At 30.4% G+C, this 23,078-nt stretch overlaps 2 protein-coding genes across 3 annotated transcripts in view; one reads left to right on the forward strand and one right to left on the reverse strand.

The window, feature by feature from the left end:
• Positions 1-9,714, reverse strand: part of LOC148228643 (uncharacterized) — a 90,542-nt gene extending 80,828 nt beyond the window's left edge. Inside the window, exons 1-2 of the mRNA XM_088199492.1 lie at positions 9,181-9,714; positions 1,801-1,905 (exon numbers count right to left, since the gene is read on the reverse strand). Coding sequence (XP_088055618.1) covers positions 1,801-1,905; positions 9,181-9,231 — 156 coding nt within the window. The 5' untranslated portion in view covers positions 9,232-9,714. The remainder of the gene's footprint in view (positions 1-1,800; positions 1,906-9,180) is intronic.
• An 8,847-nt stretch (positions 9,715-18,561) lies between these two features.
• On the forward strand, positions 18,562-20,073 carry LOC148228644 (G patch domain-containing protein 4). 2 transcript variants are annotated; one of them, XM_088199009.1, is made up of 4 exons: positions 18,562-18,710; positions 18,781-18,932; positions 19,201-19,490; positions 19,702-20,073. In XM_088199009.1, the coding sequence occupies exons 1-4, from the start codon at positions 18,665-18,667 to the stop codon at positions 19,814-19,816; spliced, it is 603 nt and encodes a 200-aa protein (XP_088055135.1). In that variant the 5' UTR covers positions 18,562-18,664; the 3' UTR covers positions 19,817-20,073. The 2 variants fall into 2 exon arrangements, with proteins under 2 accessions (XP_088055135.1, XP_088055136.1); XM_088199010.1 differs by lacking the exon at positions 19,702-20,073 and having other exon boundaries at positions 19,189-19,254.
• Positions 20,074-23,078: the final 3,005 nt, after the last annotated feature.

Genomic DNA, 23,078 nt, shown 5'->3' on the forward strand with positions numbered 1-23,078 from the left:
CCGATTTTCAGACTGAAAAGTCCGGTAATTTTAATAATTACTTGTAGGTTATTATTATGTCAGTTGTACACGTTTGCTCTATTGTAACGCATTGGGCTCACGCTTATCAGATTACAATGCAAGATTAATAATAATATAAATATGTTGTATATATTATAATCTTATTTTTTTATTTCTAAAATTAATACTGTTCATTTTAATTGAAACAATTGTTATATTTTTATATTTGCGCCTGTTCTTATCTATAACTCAAATTATACACGCTTATGTTTTTGTGCACTGACACTGAAAAATAGAGTATAGATAGCATTGTTAAGGACGGAATAGCGCAGTCTTTAACGTCTCGGGCGGCACTTGCTTGGGGGCGGCATATTCGCGATGGGATCGTCTAGTGTGGTTCTTAACCCTGAATGCACTAAGACATATATAAATCCACGAATAGCAAGAGCTTAATAATAACCAATTTATTATTTTAAGAAATGCTGATTTTATGACCCTGCAAAATATGTATGGGGGGGGGCAATGCTAAGAATCGTCCTGGGTGGCACATACCCTAGCTACGCCACTGGTCTAGTAACTTTAGGGTTGCGGGTTCGAGCCCCGGCAGTGAAACTTATTATAATCTTTTGATTATTAGTTGGCACCGATTCCCAGACTTTCTACATGTAGCTATTCATTATATCTTATTTACTCCGTTGTAATGCATTGGGCTTACGCCTGTTAGGTTACAATGGAATATTTAAAAAATATATATATATAAAATTATATGCATTTGAATACATTTTATTGGTATACTATCAAAAGTTATTTACTGTTGTTTATAAAATGTAAATGAAACATAAAAAATGATATCATATATACAATTTTTTAGATGTTTTAGGCACAGCTATTAAATTAATAAAGGGTAACTTTGGCAATGTTTGTGTATGACCAAATCGTAAACTTTTTTTAAATATTATTATTTAATTTATATATAAATAAATAGCAATTAATATAATGAAACATATATCCAAATTTGTATTATATGTTTGTAGTATTTTTTACACCCTGTTAACGCCTCGGTCTAACGCTTGCTATGTTACAGCGGTATATTCATATAACAATGAATAATATAAAAATAAATATTATTTAAGTTAGAGTCAAATATATATATATGTTAATTATATGTATTTAAGCTAAATGTGGTCGTAAGATAAAACAATAAAAGCAAAACATACATATAAAGAAAAAATTTATATGATAGTGTTTATTTATAACCTAGCTACGTTAAAATATATTCATTCGTTAATAATATTTTTTTAATACATCTGTATTATTATATAAAAAAAACTTTAAAATCCAATCAATTCAATTGAAGCACATTTTAAATATTTAATATATATATACATATGTATATGAATTATCTACAACTATACTAACATCAATATTTAAAGGCATGTCTAATTATTAATCATATAATCCTCTGTCCTTTAACCAACTTTCTATTGTAATTAATTCATTATTCAAATTAATAGCCACTCCTAAAAATATGACGAGATATAGTCAAAGAACTTTAAACATGTTTTGCTGTATAAAATATGTGATTCTCTGACTTTATATGCCTACAAAAATGTATACTCAATATGGGTTGCAAACCGATCAAATTAACAGTTCCCTTAATTAAAACGTTTAAATATAACCCGTTATCAATACTATCTTTATTGTATGTATGTAACAGTTGGGGCTTTATATATTATACATGATACAAACAAAACAATATTGATAAGAGCTGCAAAATATGATAATACAAAAACGTCTTACTTGGATCGTATATCCATCAGAAATCCATCGACTGCTGAAAAACTTGAGTAGCTTGTTCCTCCTGTATTCGGCAAGGCCGAGTCCTCTATCGTCCATCTTGAGGTCCTGGGAGCCAAAAAATCACCAAAATTTAAACTTTGAATTTAATACTCAGTCGACTGAGATGAGATATGAGCACAGTGTTTTCGAAAAGTTGCGGGTTTTTCGTTAATTGTCACATTGTTTTCGAGAGCGTTTTCGGCGCACAATGTTGCCGAAGTGTGCGCCGGTGGAAACTGAGGAAAAGTGCGGTGCTCGACGCGAGTGTTGTTGTGCTATGTTTGTGTGTGCGTTGGTCGTTACGTCAAAATTAAAACGTGGGGCCCAATTACTGGGCGCTTACGCTAGTTAATCGGCGGAGCGATAAGCTAGAAACAAAGCGAACCGAACAGAGTTTCATTCTTTGGTTGAAGGGATGTTAAATAATAGTTATCATTGTATGACCAATGTGGGACAAGGGTGAATAGGACTACTGCATAAATACATAAATATAGAGACATTTGGGGGGGGGGGCAGGTGAGATCTTTGCCCCCCCCCCCCTTGAATTTGGTCATTTAATGAACTACTAGGAATTTTATTAAAATATAAATATTTAAAAAAACCACCAGTGACTGAAAAACTTTTGCCCCCCCCTTGAAAAAATTTAAATATCGTTTCTGGTTCTAAACCATAAATTCTCGACTTATTCCTAAAAATAAAATTTAATATAAAAGTTTCGAATCTATTCCGAAAATATTTTTTTAAATATGCTATTTCAGTGAAATCATATCGGAATACATTTCACCGGTAGATATATATATTTACCAGTGAAAATATAATTTATCTGGCATGTGCTAGTACAATTATACGATTTCAAATTTTCCATACGTAGTAATATAATCATTTACATACTTATCACTAGTGAAGTCCAAATATTTTTTCACCAGTAGATATATATTTCTACTAGCGAAAATATCATTTAACTGATAGGTGCTAGTGAAATTATAAGTTGCTCTAAAATGTCTATGTAACTCAATTTGACAGTTGCGAAACGTACATTTGCGGTTCAAAGCCAAACTTACTACACTTACCAAACTTACCAAACCAAACTACACGAATTAAGCAACGAAAGTTATAAAACTAATTACAGTTTTATAACTTTTATTAAGTCAAGTCCAAAATATAAACTAAGCCAACCCATTTCTCAGGGGAAAATATGCGGAAGAAGACAGACAGATGTCTCATTACTCATGTTGCTCAATAGTTTATCTGCAGTTCGATATTACACTATGCTTTAAAAATATGATAGCTATCCTTAGCGATATTACTACTGACTTATTATATGAGAGTATTGGGCAAAGTATGTTAAAATCGAATTTTGGTCGCGATTTTATTGCTTTTGACGTGAATTTTTGACTTCTGAGAAGTGATAATAATTTTTTGCGCTCTCCTATTGAGTAAAATTCGGTTTATATGATCCTCAATTATTTTTTAATAATATTGTAAGAGTCTACTATGAATGCTAGATAACCGAGCGTTTCTTTGCGACGGCACGATTTTATTGCTTTTGATGTGAATTCTAAACAGGGCCCCCTTGAATTCAGCTAGAAAAATGCTTATCATTTAATAAAATAATATGAATCTTAATGATATGATCACACCAAAATGAAAAAATTATCAACCCATCCCTTAGAAAAAACTTTAATGACCCCCTGTTTATAGTCAAAGAATGTTCATTTAATTTACCGAAAGTTGCATTTGATACACCTATATTCTACAATAGAGCAAAGAATTGGATTGTGAATAAAGCAAAAATTGCATTATCACTGAAGTAGAAGAAATTGCTCAAAATCAAATCAAACTATAGCGCAAAGAATTGATAAGATTTTAAATGAAAGTTGTTCAACGCTGAACATGGTTTCTGGGAAGCTTGTGTATTTCTCACTGCCTTTGGATGAAACAACAGATATTAAAGATAAAGATCAACTTGCCATTTTTATTCGAGGCGTGAATAGTGAAATTAATGTGACTGAAGAATTTTTGGATGTTATGAGTTTGAGAGATATAACTAACGGGAAAAATAGAAATGCATCCATGACTATGGACTAAATTTAACAAATCTAACTGGTAGCACCCCAGATGGCGTAACTTCAATGATCGGCAAGAATTATTATAGCTGTTGAATTCATTTTTTAACATAGAAATGCCATAACAGTAAAACTCGAATTTTTTGGAGCTTTTCATTTGCATTGGTTTTTGCACATGGAAAATTTTTGTGCCTAAATATTTAATATATACCATGTGATGCCAGTTGTTGTTAAAAAAATATTTTAAGCATCGTCAGTTTCAAAATTATCTTCAAGAATAATTTACTTTTTTACTCAAAAATTTGATAGTTAAGTAGCGGAAATTTTGGAGAAGCTAATTTTTTTATGAATAAAAATTATCTGAATGTGCCTGAACTATACGTTGAACAATTTTCTAACATACTTTAAGGTGAAAACAAATTGCTCATAGATTGTTATCAAAATAAAAAGAATTTATAGCAAATTAAAATTTTATGAAAGTCAGTTGAAATCAATTTTTTTACTATAAATATTATTTTTTCATTATAATATAAATATTACATATGTTTTGTTTAATTTAATATGTGCGGTCCACAGTGTGTTCTTATTTTTGGTTTTGGCCCACTAAGCCATTTCGGTTGGACACCACTCCTCTACACTTTATTTGCGTTAACACAGTCAGTTCGAGAGTTATACATTACATCATTATTCATAATTGAGAAGGAGATGGCAAGTTTAGGTTTACGCCCCTACTATTACATCTAAAACACATGATACGGATATACGTTTGATATATAACCGCTCTCGAACTGACTGTGTTAACGCAAATATAGTACATATATTTGCTTCAGAAGAAAATTACATTTAACCGAACAAATATGAAAATTTCGGTATTTAAAAGGCTTAGCCACAAAGGGTTAATGATGTGCTTTCTTAGGTAAATAGAGATCGAAGTAGAGAACAGTTTGTATTCTGCCAGATTTTATAAAAATAATTTCGAAATTAGAGTGAGTAGAAATTTAAAGCATCTTAAAAATAACTTTTTGTATGAATTTAAATTGCTTTATTTAGCAACTTGATCAGATATTTATGATCGAGTATACTGTATAAATAATTATACAAAATACACAGATACTATGAGTGCTTTAATTTATGAGAATATTAAACAACAAATCCAATAATCTTGAAAGTCTATTTTTTATAGTTTCTGTACATTGATGGAAAACCCAAACCTGTGTGAAGTCATGTGTACTATGACAGGAATATATTTTTAATGTTGAACCGTAATTAATTGAAGATTTTTGCATAAATTTGGACTTTCGTACAAATCCTTGGTTTCTTAATCGGGTGAATCATTGCGGTTTTCCAAATGCTGAGGAAATACCAAATGACAAAAAACCCGGTAAAAATGTTATTAAGTTAATGGATGGTATTTTATACCGTAACATTTTTACTTTTTAATTTTGCAATAATCTACAGAATTTCAGATGGGAAAACTTTGTTAATTGATGTTCTATCAACCGCGGATATTTCGATTTCGTTTGATTGGATTGATTTTAATTTTACATAGCCAAACAGTTTTGACCCTGAAATTTAACATAAAAAATATTTTTTAAATGCAATAAGTAATTATGATTCATACATTTCATATTATGCGCCACAAAAAGGTGACGATTCATTGGATTGGGACGTAATGTTATTATGTTTATCCCATTGTAACGCATTGGGCTAACGTCTGCTATTTTGCTATGGAAGATTAATAACAAATAAATATGTAATTGAGGTAATAATTCTATGTGACACGTTTAAATATAATAATTTGCCTTTTGTTTTCAAGTCTTAATATGATAAGAAATAACTCGAATCATTAATACTTCCCTCATGGGTAATTTATGTCGCTATGTCATGAGTGGAGCATCTATAGCACCTTTGTATGTGTTATGGCAGATCAAATTTATCCAAATTTAGCAATGCAAGAACCAATTTAATATAATTCAAGCTATTTATATTGATTAAAAATATCATAAAGAATAATTCATTTTATAATTAACATAAATAAAAATATTGACTTCTTATTTGTATGTAATTTTATTATATCACAACCGCCACTGGTAACTACTACTTAAAAAACCTATGAATTAAGAGAGATGAGGAGGGTTTGTCACAATTGAAAAATATCTGTTAATGTTCCGTATTCCATGCCATTATAGTTACATAATTACCACAATTAATTTAGCCGCTCAGAGAAATATTGCACTATATTTTCTGCAAAATGTATTAAATTTAAAACATCATTTAGCTTTTCTGGCAATCGAAAAAGGATTAAATAAAACTGTGCTATTATTACTTCTAGCGTGGGAAGTATCGAGAGGTATTGAATTCATCGAATTGTTGGCACCACTAGATGGTTATAAATGCAAACAGTTACTTATGATTATATAATAAAATTAGATATATTAAAGTTTGCATATATGTACATATATTATTTAATTTAATAGACAACGCCTTTGTGATGTTCGCGAGAATATTAATTTACTTAATTATATTATAATTCAAGCTTACACTTAATAGCGAAATAATTGCAATATAACCCACGGTATACAAATTTAATTAATATTATATATTATGATTGCACAATAGTAATTAACACGTGCATCGCTTCGAATGGCTTTAAGATAACTAAATAAATATCTTTGTGTACGAAACTCTATATATTTTAAAAATTGTAACAATAATTATAACTTTGTTGTGAATTATAATAACACGTTGATAATCGATTAATATATTTGTTCCAGCTTCACAATCAAATTAAACACTGTGCAAATGTAGTAATCTAGTGTGTATAAAATAGGCTTTGATAATGACTGTCATTGTTTCGAATGTCGAAACGTTGCGAAGTCATTGAATGATATTTTTTTTGGGTTAGCAATTCACTGGAATGTTTTTGATTTTAATCTTTGGTATTTCGACAAATGATTGTTAACTACTATGATGACAATGGTATTATGTTAATTGTTCATGCTATCATTGATGAGTTGATCTGCTGAATGAACTATATTTCAATTAAATAACTTTGAGATTGCTGTTTCTCATATTTTAAAGCCAAAAATGTGACATTTAAATAGAATATCAAACAACATTCTAAGACAAACGGAAAAAAATATGTGATAGGGAATTGGTGTAAATATGAAACTAAGCTTATTACATTAATTGGTATTAATAAAATATTCGAGACAAAATGTATGTATTATATTGTTGATTTTTTCAATGCTTATATTAGCAATTCTGTTTTTGTCAATGATTCGTTCGTAAACTAGGAGACACATTTCGTATTTGATATTAATCTAAATAAATAAATCATAAAGAGTTGATACTTTTTGATGCAAAACTCCATTTTAATGTCATTAGTGTATTTTTGTTATATTTTCTGCTGTCATATATAATATTCAAGGTGAAAATTTTGCCTCGTCACTGCTTTAAATATATTTTTAAAAATATAGTAAATATAATCAGCTATATGTTCATTAAGTTTTATTTTTAAGAAATCTAATATAAATGTCAAATATATTCAGTAAATGATTCGTGGTGATGAAGTGTTGAGTATTCTTTGGGTAATGTTTGAATTCATTTAAAATCGACTAGAATGATAAACTAATGGTATAATCGATGACTAATACCTAAAAGAAACTCAAACAAACCTTAGTTTTTTTTACACAAACCGAATTAGTGATTATTATACAATTTTAATCAGCAACACAGACATGTTTTCCTAGTTTTTCCTGATCTAACGGATTAATACCGTGATGAACAATTAAAATAAAATTAAGTTAGGTCATAAATATATTGATTGTAAGCTGAAGTATTGGTTTATAATTTAAAAAAATAATATCTGTATGGTGTTTTTACCTTGTTGTAACGCATTGGGATAGCCACCTGTCATATAACAATGGAAGAATATAATAAATATATCTGTGCAACAAATATTTCAATAAAAAATAAGTTGCAAAAATACACGGTGTGTCAAAAGTAACTATACAGTTTAAAAAATAAATATTTTTTTATGGTTATATATTATTTAATTTTTATTTTAGATTCTAAATACTTAATCTTGGTAAATATTGAATGGAAAGGTATTCGACAGAACAACGTGTAAAAGTCATTGTATTTTACTCTGAAAATTCGTAATTTTTATCAAAAACCTGGGATATTGCATTTAGTTTGGAGTTTAAAGGAAAAAAACAAAGGGCATCAAGTATACCTAACCTGCATCAGAATTAAGTTACAATAAAAAAATAAGTGTCAGGACCACCCATAATCCCTGCATCGAAATTAGTTATGCAAGACATGTTAAAAAGGTCATCAAATTTAATGATTTGTGTCCCTTGAATTTATTAACAATCCGAGCGATCTTTTACTTTACCAAACGGAAAGCAAAATAATGGAGCAGCTATGCATCTGCGCGCCGCGTTCGACCGTACCCCCAACAAAAAAAAAACGGTCAGCCCCGGATTTCATCGCCGAGCAGGTAGCGACCACAGTTTCTTTGAATTACAATATTCCAAAGCGTAAGCCTATAATGGACCATGACGTATTATAAGATATGTATGTAATATACAAAAACAAAGATTCTAGTTCTATCCCCAATAATCTACAATAGTCAAAAGAGCAAGGACTAGAAGTTACGTTGCACTCAGAAGCCAAAACGCTGCCATATTTAATCGCTTCCATTCAGAACTTAACTCGGACTACCACTTCGCTTCCGACTTGGAATATATGAGAGTTCAGCTGAACTCACGCCAAACAGAGATAGATCGAATCGACCGACGCGACCCTTAAAAACCCGTAAATATTTTTACAAAAATTCTAATAAACTGAAAGAGCTTTTTGTATACTTATTAACCATTTAAACTACATTATTATAAACATGGTGAGGGAATATTTTCCCGAATATTTTAATTAATAAATCTTAAAAAGGTAAAATAATTAAACAGCAACCAGCACATTGTAAAAATCTGTATATCTGTAAAAATAAATTTTACATATACACCTAGATTTTTTACATATTAAATTGTATTCAAAGCATTTTCCCATTTTATTTTAAATTCCTGTCAAACTTAATAAATAACTTATTATCCTCTTCTCTAAATCTCACACTTTTAACCCAAATTCTACTTGTATTAAGTACACATTCAATTGAAAAAGTGTTTTAATTGTTTTCAATAAATCATGTATGTGTAAAGTAGAAATACAAACACAAAATTATACATTAGAAACGCTCTCAAACAAGTTTTCTTACCTTTATGTAGTTAACACGAGTGTTCGATTTACGAACGCACCAAACCGGCATAAAGACAACACTGATAACACGTGTGTGCGATAGTCATCAACATCTCAAAGACGCGTTCAAATCACAGTGAAAGCGATCGAGACGATCGAAGGAAAATTCGGTCCGAGCATATCATTACGACCGGTCAGTTTCGACTTCCGTTTCCTTCTACGAAATTATACATAAAGGCGGCTCCACAAAATTCCCACGCGCCCGATACGATTACGCATCGTCTCGAACACTTTCGAAGACTTTGTCTAGTCCATCTTGTTTACGTAACAGCCCGTGAGAGGAGACTTTCCCGACTGGCAGACGACGAAAGAGTAGGCATTGTTATTGTGGTGTCGATGGATGTCCTTCTTGCCAAAAACGGTATATTCATTGAAAATAATCGTGACCGGAATGTCGGAAAAGAAATGCCGAGGCGTTGACTAATCCGATTGGAAATTCAGATTTGGATTTGCCTGTCGGCTTTCTTCTTCCTTTGAATCGCTTATTATCTGTGACGCTGAAACTGAAGTAGTGCGCCATTCAGATGCAAAATTTTTCATATTGTGGTTATATATTTAGCGATTTTCAACCCATATTTTCATGCAAATATTATTGGCGTCTTTACTTAATAGTCGTAAAACACAAAACATACAAATATAACAGAAAAATACAGTTAATTTTATGTTTTAAATAAAAATACTTCGAATCATGTTGTATGGTGTCAATGGATGATTATCGTGTACTACGAGCTGCCGCTGCCAAATCAAGCTATTAATTCCACTAAGTACTGCTAACAATTGTCCAAATTGAAAAAGACTAGAGTTGGCAAATAAAAAGGGTATTATAGATCACACGTTTATATAAAGGAGCGGCTGGATTACTTGAATTACTACCAAAACAACTTGGTTCCCCTTTTCGCTAACTAGTCCCAGAAATTCTTTGAGAGATGTTTTGCGTTTTGTGGACTTTGCAGCTAATATAGACGCAGGTAAAGCTAGTAACAGTTTATTTTATAAGCACATATGAATTACCGTTTATTAAAAAAAATGCTACATGCAATGAATTGTATCCAAATGCTTCTAGCAAAAATAAACTAAGATACAAATACGGATGCGATCCGAAATCCCTCTTTCAGAGATATCTGAGAAGTGTTATTGTGTTGTTAAATGTTTATTAATTCTCTCCAAGAACAAAGACTTCACTTTACTGGTATTCTATACAATGGAGCCATATTCGACGATGCTACGAACTAGCGTATCGTACAGAACCCAAATCAGCAATACATTGTTAAAGTGACACGCACACTAAACTAATACAATCGTATTGTAAGAGTTGACAACAAGTTACTGTGATATTATATTTTCTTTTTATTTATTTTGTGCGAAATGGGCCGAAATATTTACATTTATATCCGGATGTGATCCAGACGAAAAACCTTGAAACGAGCATTGCCGCTTCACCAACAAGCGGGAAGTGCAAGTTAACTTTTAAAGAATGTTTGAGAATGAATCATTGGATGTTTTTTGGATCAAAATGGGTGATAATGAGGAATATGCAGAATTGAGTGAAAAAGCTATTTAAAGATTGCTGCTATTCCAAACAATCTATCTTTGTGAACAAACATTCTCGAAAATGGTGTCAATAAAAAACTAAACATTTTTATTATTTAAATAACACAATTTCTGACAAGTCTAGGTTAAATAATAATAATTTATTCATGGAAGCCTCAAATCAGCGGTAATTGAGCACAATGGATCAGAATACCCTTTCGATTGTATCAACCGTCGTGATGTATGGGCATTGAGCAATAACCTCATTTATGTAACGTTTTATTTTAAATCTCGTATTCGAATCATGCACGATTGAAAACGGCTTTTGACCAACCTACAAAAAATGGAGCACTGTTGTTACATAAAAAAAAAACAATTAAATTCAGTCGACACATTTTAAATTTAGTCGTTCAGTTATTGATAACGTATTAAACCATCGCTTCTTATTAAATGTAAATATATACATATTGTATATAGCATGATAGACCAATTGTGTAAGTCTTTGACTAATACCTAAAATACTTAGGTTCGAATCCCAGATAGACGTTAGAGCAGGGTTCGGCAACCTATGACCCGCGGGTCACCAAGTGACCCGTTTGGTGATTTGAAGTGACCCATTTCAGTCTGCAAATATAATTTTTTTAACGTGTTACGATGTCACGACTAGACCACATATATGGTTGTTAGGACCAAAAATATTCACTGACCCGAATGGTCTTTTTAATAGTCACATTTTAATTATTTTGACCGGCATATGTATATATCGTATACTACAATTCATAAATTAGATTACAGTTCATCGACAATTCAACAGTTAATAAACAAATAAAGGTTCAAAAACAAAGATAAGACATACCTTACATACAATGAAGGGATTAAATTGACAGAAACAAAAAAAATATTTTAGTCAAGTTTACGCACGAGCGCGAGAATCTAAATATTACGCTATTAAGTCATAAACACCAGTAGGTAAGTTGTCCCTTTTGTCATACCAGCAGATACTAAACAATTAATTCCAATACCAAGATACCAATATATTTATATATAATATATGCCGTGAAGTGCGACCCGGGCATAAATAACATATACTTAAGTGCCTTGGTTATATAACTTGAATTAATTCATACATTTCGGGAGGATATTCAGCGTAATTGTTTAATTTTACCAGTCGTTTATTATTTTGTCAAATTACACCTATACGCCAGATCAGTAATTGATCGTGACAGCAAAAGGGGGCGTGCCCTAAATCTCACTCTGTATAAGCCGTGTATAAAAAGGCTGACCCAAGGATAGCTTTAAATTCGAACTTCCACTTGGAAAATGTCTATCGCCACCCTAAATCATCAATTCTTACAAGTAATAAATGAGCTTTATAGGCAACTTTACGTTACTGATCCATGAAGGTAATTTCGCACTGAGGTACCTGCCGGGTATATATGATCAATTTCAAAGAATAGTGGAAGGTTTGGAAGACAGGTCAATATTATTATATAATATTTGTTTCGCTTTATTTAGAATAGTTTAAAATGTTGTACGGTAGTAAATATAACAATTTACCTTTTAGGAGAAATTATTATTGAAGATAATCTTGAAATGAATTTAGTATTTGATACATATATATTAAATCGTGTGAACTGTGTTTATAAGAAACTAGCGATTTCAATCGCAGATTATGATTTGATTATAACAAAATATGTAAATTTTTGTTATTAAGCGGATATTTGCTAATGTGTTATGGTATAATTATGTAAACGGGAAGGAAGCCGATGCGGCCTTAAATTTTAAAACCAAAGCGAGTCAATTGCCTTTGCCTTGTGTTTTGTACTAAATTCAATGTTCTTGATATTTTTAATGCACACGCGACCTTAAAAAATGAATCTGGATGACAACGATAAGACACTTTCTTAATGTAATTATTTTAATTGTCTACATCCCTCGCTTATTCATTAATGAGTCATTGTACATTGTAAATTATTCTAATTAAGGAATTGCCAGTATGTATAGACATTTAACTGTGTATATATACGGGATTTTACTAAAGCTCAAGTCGAATACATTCTTGAGTCACGAGACATGAATTTTGTGACAAAAAGATATAATCTCCAAACACTTACCCTAGTCACGTTTCTCCGCAAAGATCTTCCACAACGGCGAATCGCACATACCTTGCTGAAGCATGAACTTGAATATAAACGTCAAACGTGTCTTTGTCCTGACACCTTTTATGCGTAGGGTATTTATTATATGCTAGACATAATGCAAGGATGTCCATAGAATACCGATGTTTTTTTCATAATCTTGCAATTGTATCTGATTTATCTCAAATCGCTTCAAATAATCAGTTTCAACTTGATCCTTGAAAGTTAAAAATATTTTATATACTATGATTTTAAAGTTAATGGATATACATATAATAGACGTACTGTTTGACTGTATAAAACAGTTCATAAATATTTAAGAAGAGAACAAATGAAATGTTTATTAATTTATTTCATTTAAAACAATTTAGTTTCATTTATTTGGTCTAGAATTAATTTATTGTTCGTTAGTTAACTAATTATGCATTATAAATAAAAATAAATTAGTAAAAATAAAAATAAATATCCATAAACTTCTTAAGAATTCATAAGAATTTTTCTCTTGAAAAGCGATAGTTTCGGATTATTATTGTATCGTTACCGAGCGTTCCCACTGCAACGGCGCCGCCACGATTTTATTACTTTTGACGCGAATTTTTGACTTCTGAGAAGGGATAATTATTTTTGCCCTCTCCTATTGGGCAAATTTCGATTTTAATATGCTTTATTTGTTTATCATTTAATGTAATTTTTTATACCCAGGTGTTTATAGACTTGGAGATCTAATTTCAACTTATACAAGTTCTTCGACGTTAATTGCCTTAGTTCCTTTAAGGATATTATGTCTAACGTCTTTCGCCTTTAAATGTGCCAGTCAATATTTTTTACCTAAATCACGAATTATATGTTCAGTGCTTTTACAACCCAAAATTCTCAAGTGCAAAATAGGACTTCTAATTTTGATGGCTAATTTGTGCTGTGCAATCCACTTGAATTCATCAAATTTAGGAACTTGTACTGTATTACATGTAGCTTTTTCTTCTTCCATTATTTTGTCATTTACGGAAAATAAATGTGCTGCAACTGGCATCATCTCTTAATTTGAAGAACATATTTAAATGGAAATTATGTGCTACTAAATATATTTAGACAATAATTTAAGCAATGGTTTAAAAACGTTCTGAAAAAATCATATTTGCAAGTATTTAGTAGGATAGACAAGAATTTTCCACAATTACTTACAGTTTTTTTCAGTTGAGTTTACGTATTCGAAATACACTATAACTAAGCTTTAATAGAATTTCATAATATTGATATAACACTAATTTAGATATTGATTTTAGTTTGGTGTTTTACTACTTACTTATGGGTCTTGATTGTGTTTACCCGGTTGCAACGTATTTTGTTAGCGCATGTCATCGTTACAGCGGAAGATTAGCAATAAATAAACATCATAAGCATCTCTTTGTCACAAAATTAAAATTATTTGAATATTCTATGATTTTTTCTAGTTTGACTTCACCAGTGTATTTATATTATTCAATCGCATAAGCATCCAACACAAATTTAAACAGGATATTACTCAATCCAAGGGAAAGTCTTACGAATCTTCGATAAGTTTCTCGACATTCTCGGAATGCCACAATCACGTAACTGGACCAAACGTATTTTCCAGAATAATCCAAGTTGCCGGTCAAGTACACGCGTCTTGTACTTATACGGAATACTAAACGGGTTAACCAATTTATTTAAAACAGTTAAGCAGCCTTTTAACTTCCTGCAAGCGGTCAACCGGCTGGTGGTCTTTGGGTCATCTGGACTTACGGTAATAATGCGTGAACGTTATTCAACCGATGAATAATAATCAAAGCTGCACTTATCGAATGACCTTGGTGCTGCACTTCCTATAAACTTAGCAATCACAAGGACACAGCAATAATTTAATGCGACAGGAAAAACAGGATGTTGCACTCACTGCCATAATTGCAAGAGGATATCGCGCAAACGTTAAGAAGCCATTTATATAATTGTATGGGTTATGGTGTTGTTATCTACAAAAAAGGAACGGGATGCACTTACGTATCACCTCATCCTTCCTATAATATACAACTCATATCCTTAAAAATAAAAAATACCACACATAGTTAATTAATGAGGTATGCGAAAAATCTTATCCTTAATTAACCTTTTCATAAATGTATGGTTTATTTGTTAAATTTCACTTGCAGATAACTAAAATTATTTTGTATCTTCTTAAGCATTGAGATTGCTCTATAATAAAGAAAGTCGCCTGCTAAAAAGTGACTGCAATATAAAGGAAGAATGCTTCTCAAAAAATATACAAATATAATGTTCTAATTGCTCTACGTCGTGATATAACAATTTGCTATGCAATTTTTTCGTCATTTATCATTACAATTTAAAGCAGGTCATGAAGCAAGGTGAGAGGAATTGAGGATATCCTTTTCGTCAGTGGCGCCCCGGAGACATTTTCGCAATATTTTTAAGTCGCCTCAACCTTGGCTTTAATCTCCTCGTTGATTTCTTGCCTTTTTGATGGAAGGAAATCCTATAAATGTCCCGAGGATGACTGCGCGTTGGGCTTAAACGACGATTTTTTATGTCCTGTCTAGATAGAATAGCGATATTGCGAAATTAGCTTTTGTCTAGAATCATGAGCACGAACTTTTAATCTCAAGATCTTTACGATAAAAAATATACTTATATATACTAATGCATCGAAACGTCAAATTGTGATTTTGAAATCGTTCTTTTAATCATTAACAATTTTCAATATCAGATGCAGAAAAATGTCGAAATTCAATTATAAAAAACTATTATTTATGATAACTTTGTTATCTTGGTCTCGATTTTGGCCACCAATTTTATGTTGTTTAAAAAAAACTTCTCAGATTAATACGAGTCATCGAAATTATCATTGACAAGTTTTGTTATTTCTGAAAAGCAATTATCTATAAAGTTCCAAAATATTGTTTAGCATGCACATTTGTTCGCCACATATCTTATTTTGTTATTTTTTAAAGGGTGCTATTTAAAAAGGAATTATTTTGAGAGATATGTGAATTTAAATAAATACTTTCTTCCATAAAACAAATTGTTTGTCTGTAATAAAGTAAACCTTCGGGATTTTTTTTCGGAAAAGGATTCGTTACAAAACGTTATTCATGAGGTGGTCACTGTTTTGACCAATGGTCGTTCGTTACCACTCGCCTGCACCTAATCTGTCCAACAGCAATACAACAACAATATAAATTTTGAGATGCCACTTTGTGCTAAACTTCTCTGTAACACTCTCTCTTTAAATGTGTGACATCATTTATGAAACCAGCTTTAGCATTTTTTTCTTTTCAATGCTATTTTTACTAAAAAATAGAAATTATTAAATCTATTTCTCTTTTTGGAATTTTTACAATAGTAATCTAAATTTAAAAAATAAATAAGGCGGCTGTTTTTCAACCCCCTCCCCCTTTGTTATAATATGTCATTTAGCCAGATTCTTATTTGTTTCACACTGTCACAATTCAACTGGCCACCCTGCTCTCCCAAATAATTTATGGAAGTTACTTAATGTTTTTAAGCGTTGTTCGGTAATACCCTTAAGTTATTTTTTTAATTAAAAATAAAAATAAATCACATGCAACTATATATATAACATATATTTTGTAAATATAACATGAAAATTATAATTGTTATTTATTAAATAATAATTAACCCTTAGACCGCCGACCGGTAAATTGTTAATTACTCGCTGTACGCCATGCGTTTTTAGCGATATAATTTTTTTGCTACTTACTCTGTTTAACACATCATTACAGCCAAAATACTCAATTTTTATATTTTAAAATTATATATGTATGATTAACATGGTTTAAAAATTCTAATTATATCAATAAACAAACATTTTTAGTCGTATTGTTGGAAATATGGAGTGAACAAAACTAAATCTATTCATCGGTCCGCGAGTTGGCTCGCGTACACACACCTACACACACATGTACGCGCGCGGCACTATACAAGCGAACGACAAGCAGGGTCATGCTCACACTGAGACAATTCTAATATATAAATCTGCAACGCATTTTTTCTTCGTCTGACCTACATCCTGTTATAAGAATTTACAAATCGACAAGATTTCTTTGATGCATACAAAATCACATATATCGTACACAAAAATAACCCTAATAACCAAACCGTTTGTTTTTGATCAATGGTGTTTGCAATTGGTTCTTGTTGAAGGTTGTCATATTTCTTTATATATAAAAATAATAAATAATAAAACTTGATAGCAAGATACGATGTTACATTTAACTATATATAATTATATGTATAATTTATAATATATACATATTCTTCTTCTTCTTCCACGGCACTACAACCGGTGATCGGTTTTGGCCTTTCCACCTAATTTCTTGTAGGGCTTCTAGATATATCTTGAGTTTTAGTATTTCTTCCGCTATTGTTTGCATTTTTCCTGGTTGTAATATTTCACATTCCAGCTTCCAAAATTGAAGTCCAATCGTTTATCTAGATTTCGATCGTCTAGGTCAGAGTGCGGCTCTTTGGCCCCTTAAGTGCGGCTCTGGCACAAATATCCACGGGCATTCGCACCAGATTTAAAAAACAAGGAAATATGGAGCTCTAAATTCGAACGTCTTTGTGTTGATTTGGAAAATTATAATAAAGGTTTGCTAAATTAATAAATAGATTTGGCTCTCAATTTTTTTTTAATCGTTGTAATGTACATATTTGGCTCTTTGGCTAATAAGTTTGCCGACCACTGGTCTAGGTCATTATGAATCGGGGCGGATTTATTATTTCTTTGTGATTTTTTCATAACTATTTGGATTTATCCACGTTGGTTGGTTTGCTCCATGATAGAAACCCTCCTCCTTTATCCGGGCTTGGGATCGGCAAGAGTGCAACATATCTACACTCCAGGCGGAATATGTAATATATATTACACACACACACACATATATATACAATAAATAATAAACTTTTCGACGATCGTGACGCATTGGGGTAACCTGTTAGGTCACGATGGTATTAATTTAATGTAAATAAATAGAACAAGTAAGATAAAATGATTCTACGACAAGGAATCGTTTTTTTTATTATTATTATTATTTAATATTTACTAAGAGTTAATATTGATATTTTATTAATTATATCTTATTTATATTTATTAATAAGTATTTAATAGTAATTATTATTATTATTATTTAATTATTACAAACAATAAAAACCAATCACAAAAACAGTTGACAATATTAAAACAGTCGAAATAACGTATAAATATATTCACAAGTATTTACAAATCACAATTATCATTGAAATATTGATGAGATAATTTAATTTCGATTCATAAATTAAAGTATAAAAAAACGAATTTCCGCGATGCGTTTGTGCTAACCCTAAAAGTGGTCTAAATAAGCACGATCGAAACCACGCGCGAAACACAAACGACTAAAATTAAGGCGTGACTTTATAATTATATATACCACTGTTTCATCGCAAATTCTATAAATAAAATCACTGAAATCGTTTACTAGGAACTCAAACTGATTTTTAAAACATATATTGCCAACTTTTACCTTTCCGTTTCTTTAAAAAACGAAGGTTTTAACGAGCGCATCATATCATGCGTTTGGCGTTAGACAGTAGATTTAGTTGCGCATCATATCATGCGCTTGGCGTTGAAAGGATTAAAATAATAGATGCGCAATTTAAAATAATTATTTTTTAAATATGGCAGCACTGCAAACATGCGCCTGACAGTTGTGAGATGACAGCTGAGGTTAAGTCGCTATAAATATGGATTTCGCTAAGAAACAATTGGAAAAATACGGTTGGACGGAAGGTAATATATTTTTTTTATAAAAAATATTGGTTTTATATTCTTAGTATATCATATTTATATATATTTGTAGGCAAAGGATTAGGAAAGAAAGAAAATGGCATGCAAATCGCATTAAAACCTAAACCGAAATGTGGTTTAGGTGGCATTGGACATAATATAGCCGACGAATTCACAAATCAATGGTGGCATCGAGTATATGACAATGCTGCAAGTAACGTAGAGGTAAATTTTATGTGTATTTAAAACGCTGAAAAAAACATGTTTAGTCGTTTATATTAAGGTGACCAGACGTTCTCCCTTTAAGAGGATTGTCCTTTGACTTCGAACAAAAATGTCCGATGTGACCTTTTTTAACTCCCGAAGCATCCTTTAATTAACAAAAATTTCTGAAATGACCTTTTTTATTAATGTCCTTCTTTGATATTTTCAAAATCTGGTCACCTTATTTATATTAAAAGTTATTTTAAAGTCAATAAAGATTATGTTTTAGATTAGTGTCAAAGAAAATGGCGAAGTTTCCAAATTTAGTACAAAAAAAGAAAAATCTTCATCTGGGATTCAAGATAAAACAATTTCAAAGAAGAAGAAATCTAAACCATCGTATTTTAATAACTTTGTGAAATGCGCTACTTTATCGAACGAGAAATATGAGGAAGTTAAACATAAAAAAGATGCTATTAGTGATGCTGTGATGGAAAATAATAATGAATCTGATACTGTGATACCAAAACTTACGGATGAAGAGTTGTTTGCTGCGTGCGAAGGAAGAACGGCTCATAAGTAATTATCTACAAAATTGTGCTTTTAAGCGTTCTAATAACTATTAGCTTTATTTTTTAATGTTTTGTTCTCAAAAAGTCAACATACTTTCTAATTGTATTTTTATTATTGATTGATGACTTTTTGAAGGAAAATAATGATATGCTTTGTAGTGTTATTTAATCATTTTATTATTATTAATCTTATTATAATAATTAATTTTTATTTTTAGGGGAGCTCGGCATGGTTTGAAATCAAGTGGCAAATTAGCAAGAATTGAATATCAAGAAAAGTTATTAATGGAAAAACACAAACTTAATAAAAAAGAAAAGAAAACAAAGCAATAGAAAATTAAAAAATACTTTCATCTACATTTTGCAAGACTGATAAAAAGATAAATTGTTATTTAATTTCAAAACTAAGTTATGTTTACTAACAACACCTTATTGAAAAATCAACTGAAAGTATTTATAATAAATGAATAAGAGCTAGATTACTGAATATTTTTCTATGTATATATTTATAATTTATTTAATGTATTTGAATTATAATAAACACGTTACATTAGATCATTTGTATGTTTAATGATGACGTATGGCATATAGATAAGTAGTCTTTAATTTGTTATTTATATTTGTTTAGGTTTAGCTTTTTTAGGAAACGTCTGCATTTTAAATAAAACAATTTTTTAATCCGTCTTTCTAAAAAAATTAAGTCTTATAGAAGTATCTTATTCTAAGAAAAAAATAAAAAAGAATGGACATGTCTCAAATAGATTCTAGACATCACATATCGTCACTGCATATTAAATAGACTAAATTCTAAGATTATAAAAAATATTTTTTAAATTTACCACCAAACGAAAAATAACAAATTAAGTACTTTAACTCTAGATTTATGGCACCCATAAAATTGATGGGTTTCCGATTTGGTTTGTATCATACAGTATTTTTTTCTGGGTTTTTTTACTACAACTATATTATCACTATTTTTATTTTTGAAAATCTGGTCACTATCTATATACCTATTTTTAATGACATCCGTCAAATTGACGCGTTTATATCCGTAAACCTAGTGTTAAACAAACTTACTTTATTTCAATATTTTTGTATAAAATTTACCACATATATCAGGCTCATGTCAAGCAATACTTTCCTTTAACCCTTCAGTTGCCATTCCTTTTGGGATCACTGTAAAAATATCCATTTATTCCATAATAAAAAAATGTTACTTATCTGAAGCAAATATCCTAGTCCATTCTTCATTGATCCGGCAATTCTTGCCAAAGTAGCAAAAGCTGATATATCGAATTGCAGCAACAATGTGTAATTTCTTTAATTTATTTAATTTTGTATCTTATTTGGGGGTACAATATAAATAGGATATTCTAATGCCATTTTAATTTAAATTATGTATTATAAGAATCACTTAACGTCTTAAAAATAAAACAAAATATAATTAGTATAAAAAAAAAGATATTTTTTGAAACAAAATATTTTTTAATTTCATATGTATTTAAAGAAATCATTAAAAATGTTTTGGTCTTAATGGATCATTTGATTAATTCCTTGGAGATACTTAAATTTTGATACAAACAAAGCAAAAGGTGTATTATAAAGTGGTAATGATGGAACGTATTAATTTGTACGAGATCTGTTGAACAAATCGAGTTTTTTTCTATGCCTATGCATAAAGCAACGGCATTTGAGAGGACCGCCAGAAAATAATTTCAATGGAAATAAATTGACAATATGACGCTAAAATTTATTTCTCGGCGCAATTAATATTTTTTAAGCAGGATCTATTGTGGACTGGCACTGTTCAAAAAATGTCTCAATACCACCTTCTTAGATAACCAACTGTGGAAAACAAATTTTACCATTGACAATTTTACGCATACAATAAATGTGTCTTATAAAATAAAACAAGGAGATTCTAATACTACCTGAATCATCCATGATTGGCGAACAAGAGGCTCAAGAGTTGTAGATCTCACATTTCTTCAATAATATAAAAGCCGCCGTAGGAAAATCACTTGCACTCACTACTGGAAATACACGAGAGTATGCACTAGGCTTGCTACTAGTGGAGTTAAAACCAAATCGAGGGTCGGCTTCTGGAGAAAAGCAGCCTTTGATTGTCAGATTTGGTCGTCATTTTAAAATAAGGCTTTGACATATGTTCCACTACTAAGCATTCTTAATTTCTTCCAACTCGATTATCTTAGTAAGAGTTACTGATGACTTAATATTAAATACATGCCTTGACTGATGTCGGAAGTATAAATAAATATCTTGCGACACACTGCTTCTCTCCGATCTTAGTAAACAAGAAATCTTCTTAGATTCAGGTGTATCAGTTTCTCGAAGACATTCATTGCACTATATGTTGAAATAGTTATAAATAGCATTTTTTTTTAAAAAATCACATAAAATTAAATTAATAACTCTTTTTAGTCAAAACCATCACGAGCATTTTAAAAATCAATGTATTTTATGAATTAAATAAAATTCTATTTAAAATGTCATTTTATTTTTCTAAAACCCACTTAGAGTGGAAATACATTTTCTATTACAAACAAAAAACATCTCATAAGGTAGTAAAAAATGAGGATATTTACAAATCATGTCATATTCGGCGAAAATTGCAGGCGTTCATTTTTAAACAATAGTAACATCAAACAAAAATAATACACCGTCGAGTCCATACATAAATTATTAATTAATTATCAAAGTACATATACATATTTTGGCTCTAAGCGTTATTATCATTAAATGCGACGATTGTTTTAAAATTGGAAGCAACGATGAGAAAAAATAGGGTATGGTGGGAGTATCATTATCGGCATTCCAAATCCAAACCATCAACCCTGTGTTCCATCAGGCGCGTCTCATACCTTGTAACATTCTATTGGCACGAGTGCAATATGACAATTGCACGCAAAACATACCTTTGTTTAAAACATTAAACTATTGTACAAATCCAGAGATCAACAGGTATTAGATAGTACAATCGAAACGATCAGTCGAACATAAACATGGATCAGTGGACCAAAATAAGGCTCGGAAGTACTGACTTAGATTACCGTTACATACATTATTTCAGTTTCACCCTTAAAACCATCTATAATACATACACACCAGGTTTTAAATTAAATTAAGATATGTTGCATTTTTATAATGGTCTTGAATTTAATACATATACTTCTGACGTAATGGCCAACAATTAACATTATTACACATACATATATAATTTGAGAATCATCGTCATTTATATAATAGAATTTATAGGAGTAAAAAGATTATTGCTGCTTTAACAATTTAATGTAAATATATATTAAATAAAAATATGTATAGCAAAGCATAAAGAGCAAAATTCAACTATGATTCCAAAAAAATCGCATTTAAATTAAAAATAAATAAACACAAAAAAGCACAAATAAATAAAATACCCAAAGGACTAGAAAAAATAAATAAATATAATAATATAATATATATATAAAAATTACGTTTCTAAACTTTTAGGGATACAATTATCAACAACGCACAACAATATTATTCATCATATCACATCTTTTCATCGGTATAGTTCAGTCGATACAAAACGAAA

Source organism: Plectrocnemia conspersa, unplaced genomic scaffold (assembly GCF_051122295.1).
Source record: "Plectrocnemia conspersa isolate PC_06_02 unplaced genomic scaffold, ASM5112229v1 ptg000012l, whole genome shotgun sequence".
Classification (NCBI taxonomy): domain Eukaryota; kingdom Metazoa; phylum Arthropoda; class Insecta; order Trichoptera; family Polycentropodidae; genus Plectrocnemia; species Plectrocnemia conspersa.

Bases quoted from the DNA above. Each gene is read 5' to 3' on its own strand.
- LOC148228644 (XM_088199009.1), top strand. From the start codon at position 18,665: ATGGATTTCGCTAAGAAACAATTGGAAAAATACGGTTGGACGGAAG. The intron at 18,711-18,780 runs GTAATATATTTT...ATATATTTGTAG, and splicing joins AAAATACGGTTGGACGGAAG to GCAAAGGATTAGGAAAGAAA. The intron at 18,933-19,200 runs GTAAATTTTATG...ATTATGTTTTAG, and splicing joins ATGCTGCAAGTAACGTAGAG to ATTAGTGTCAAAGAAAATGG.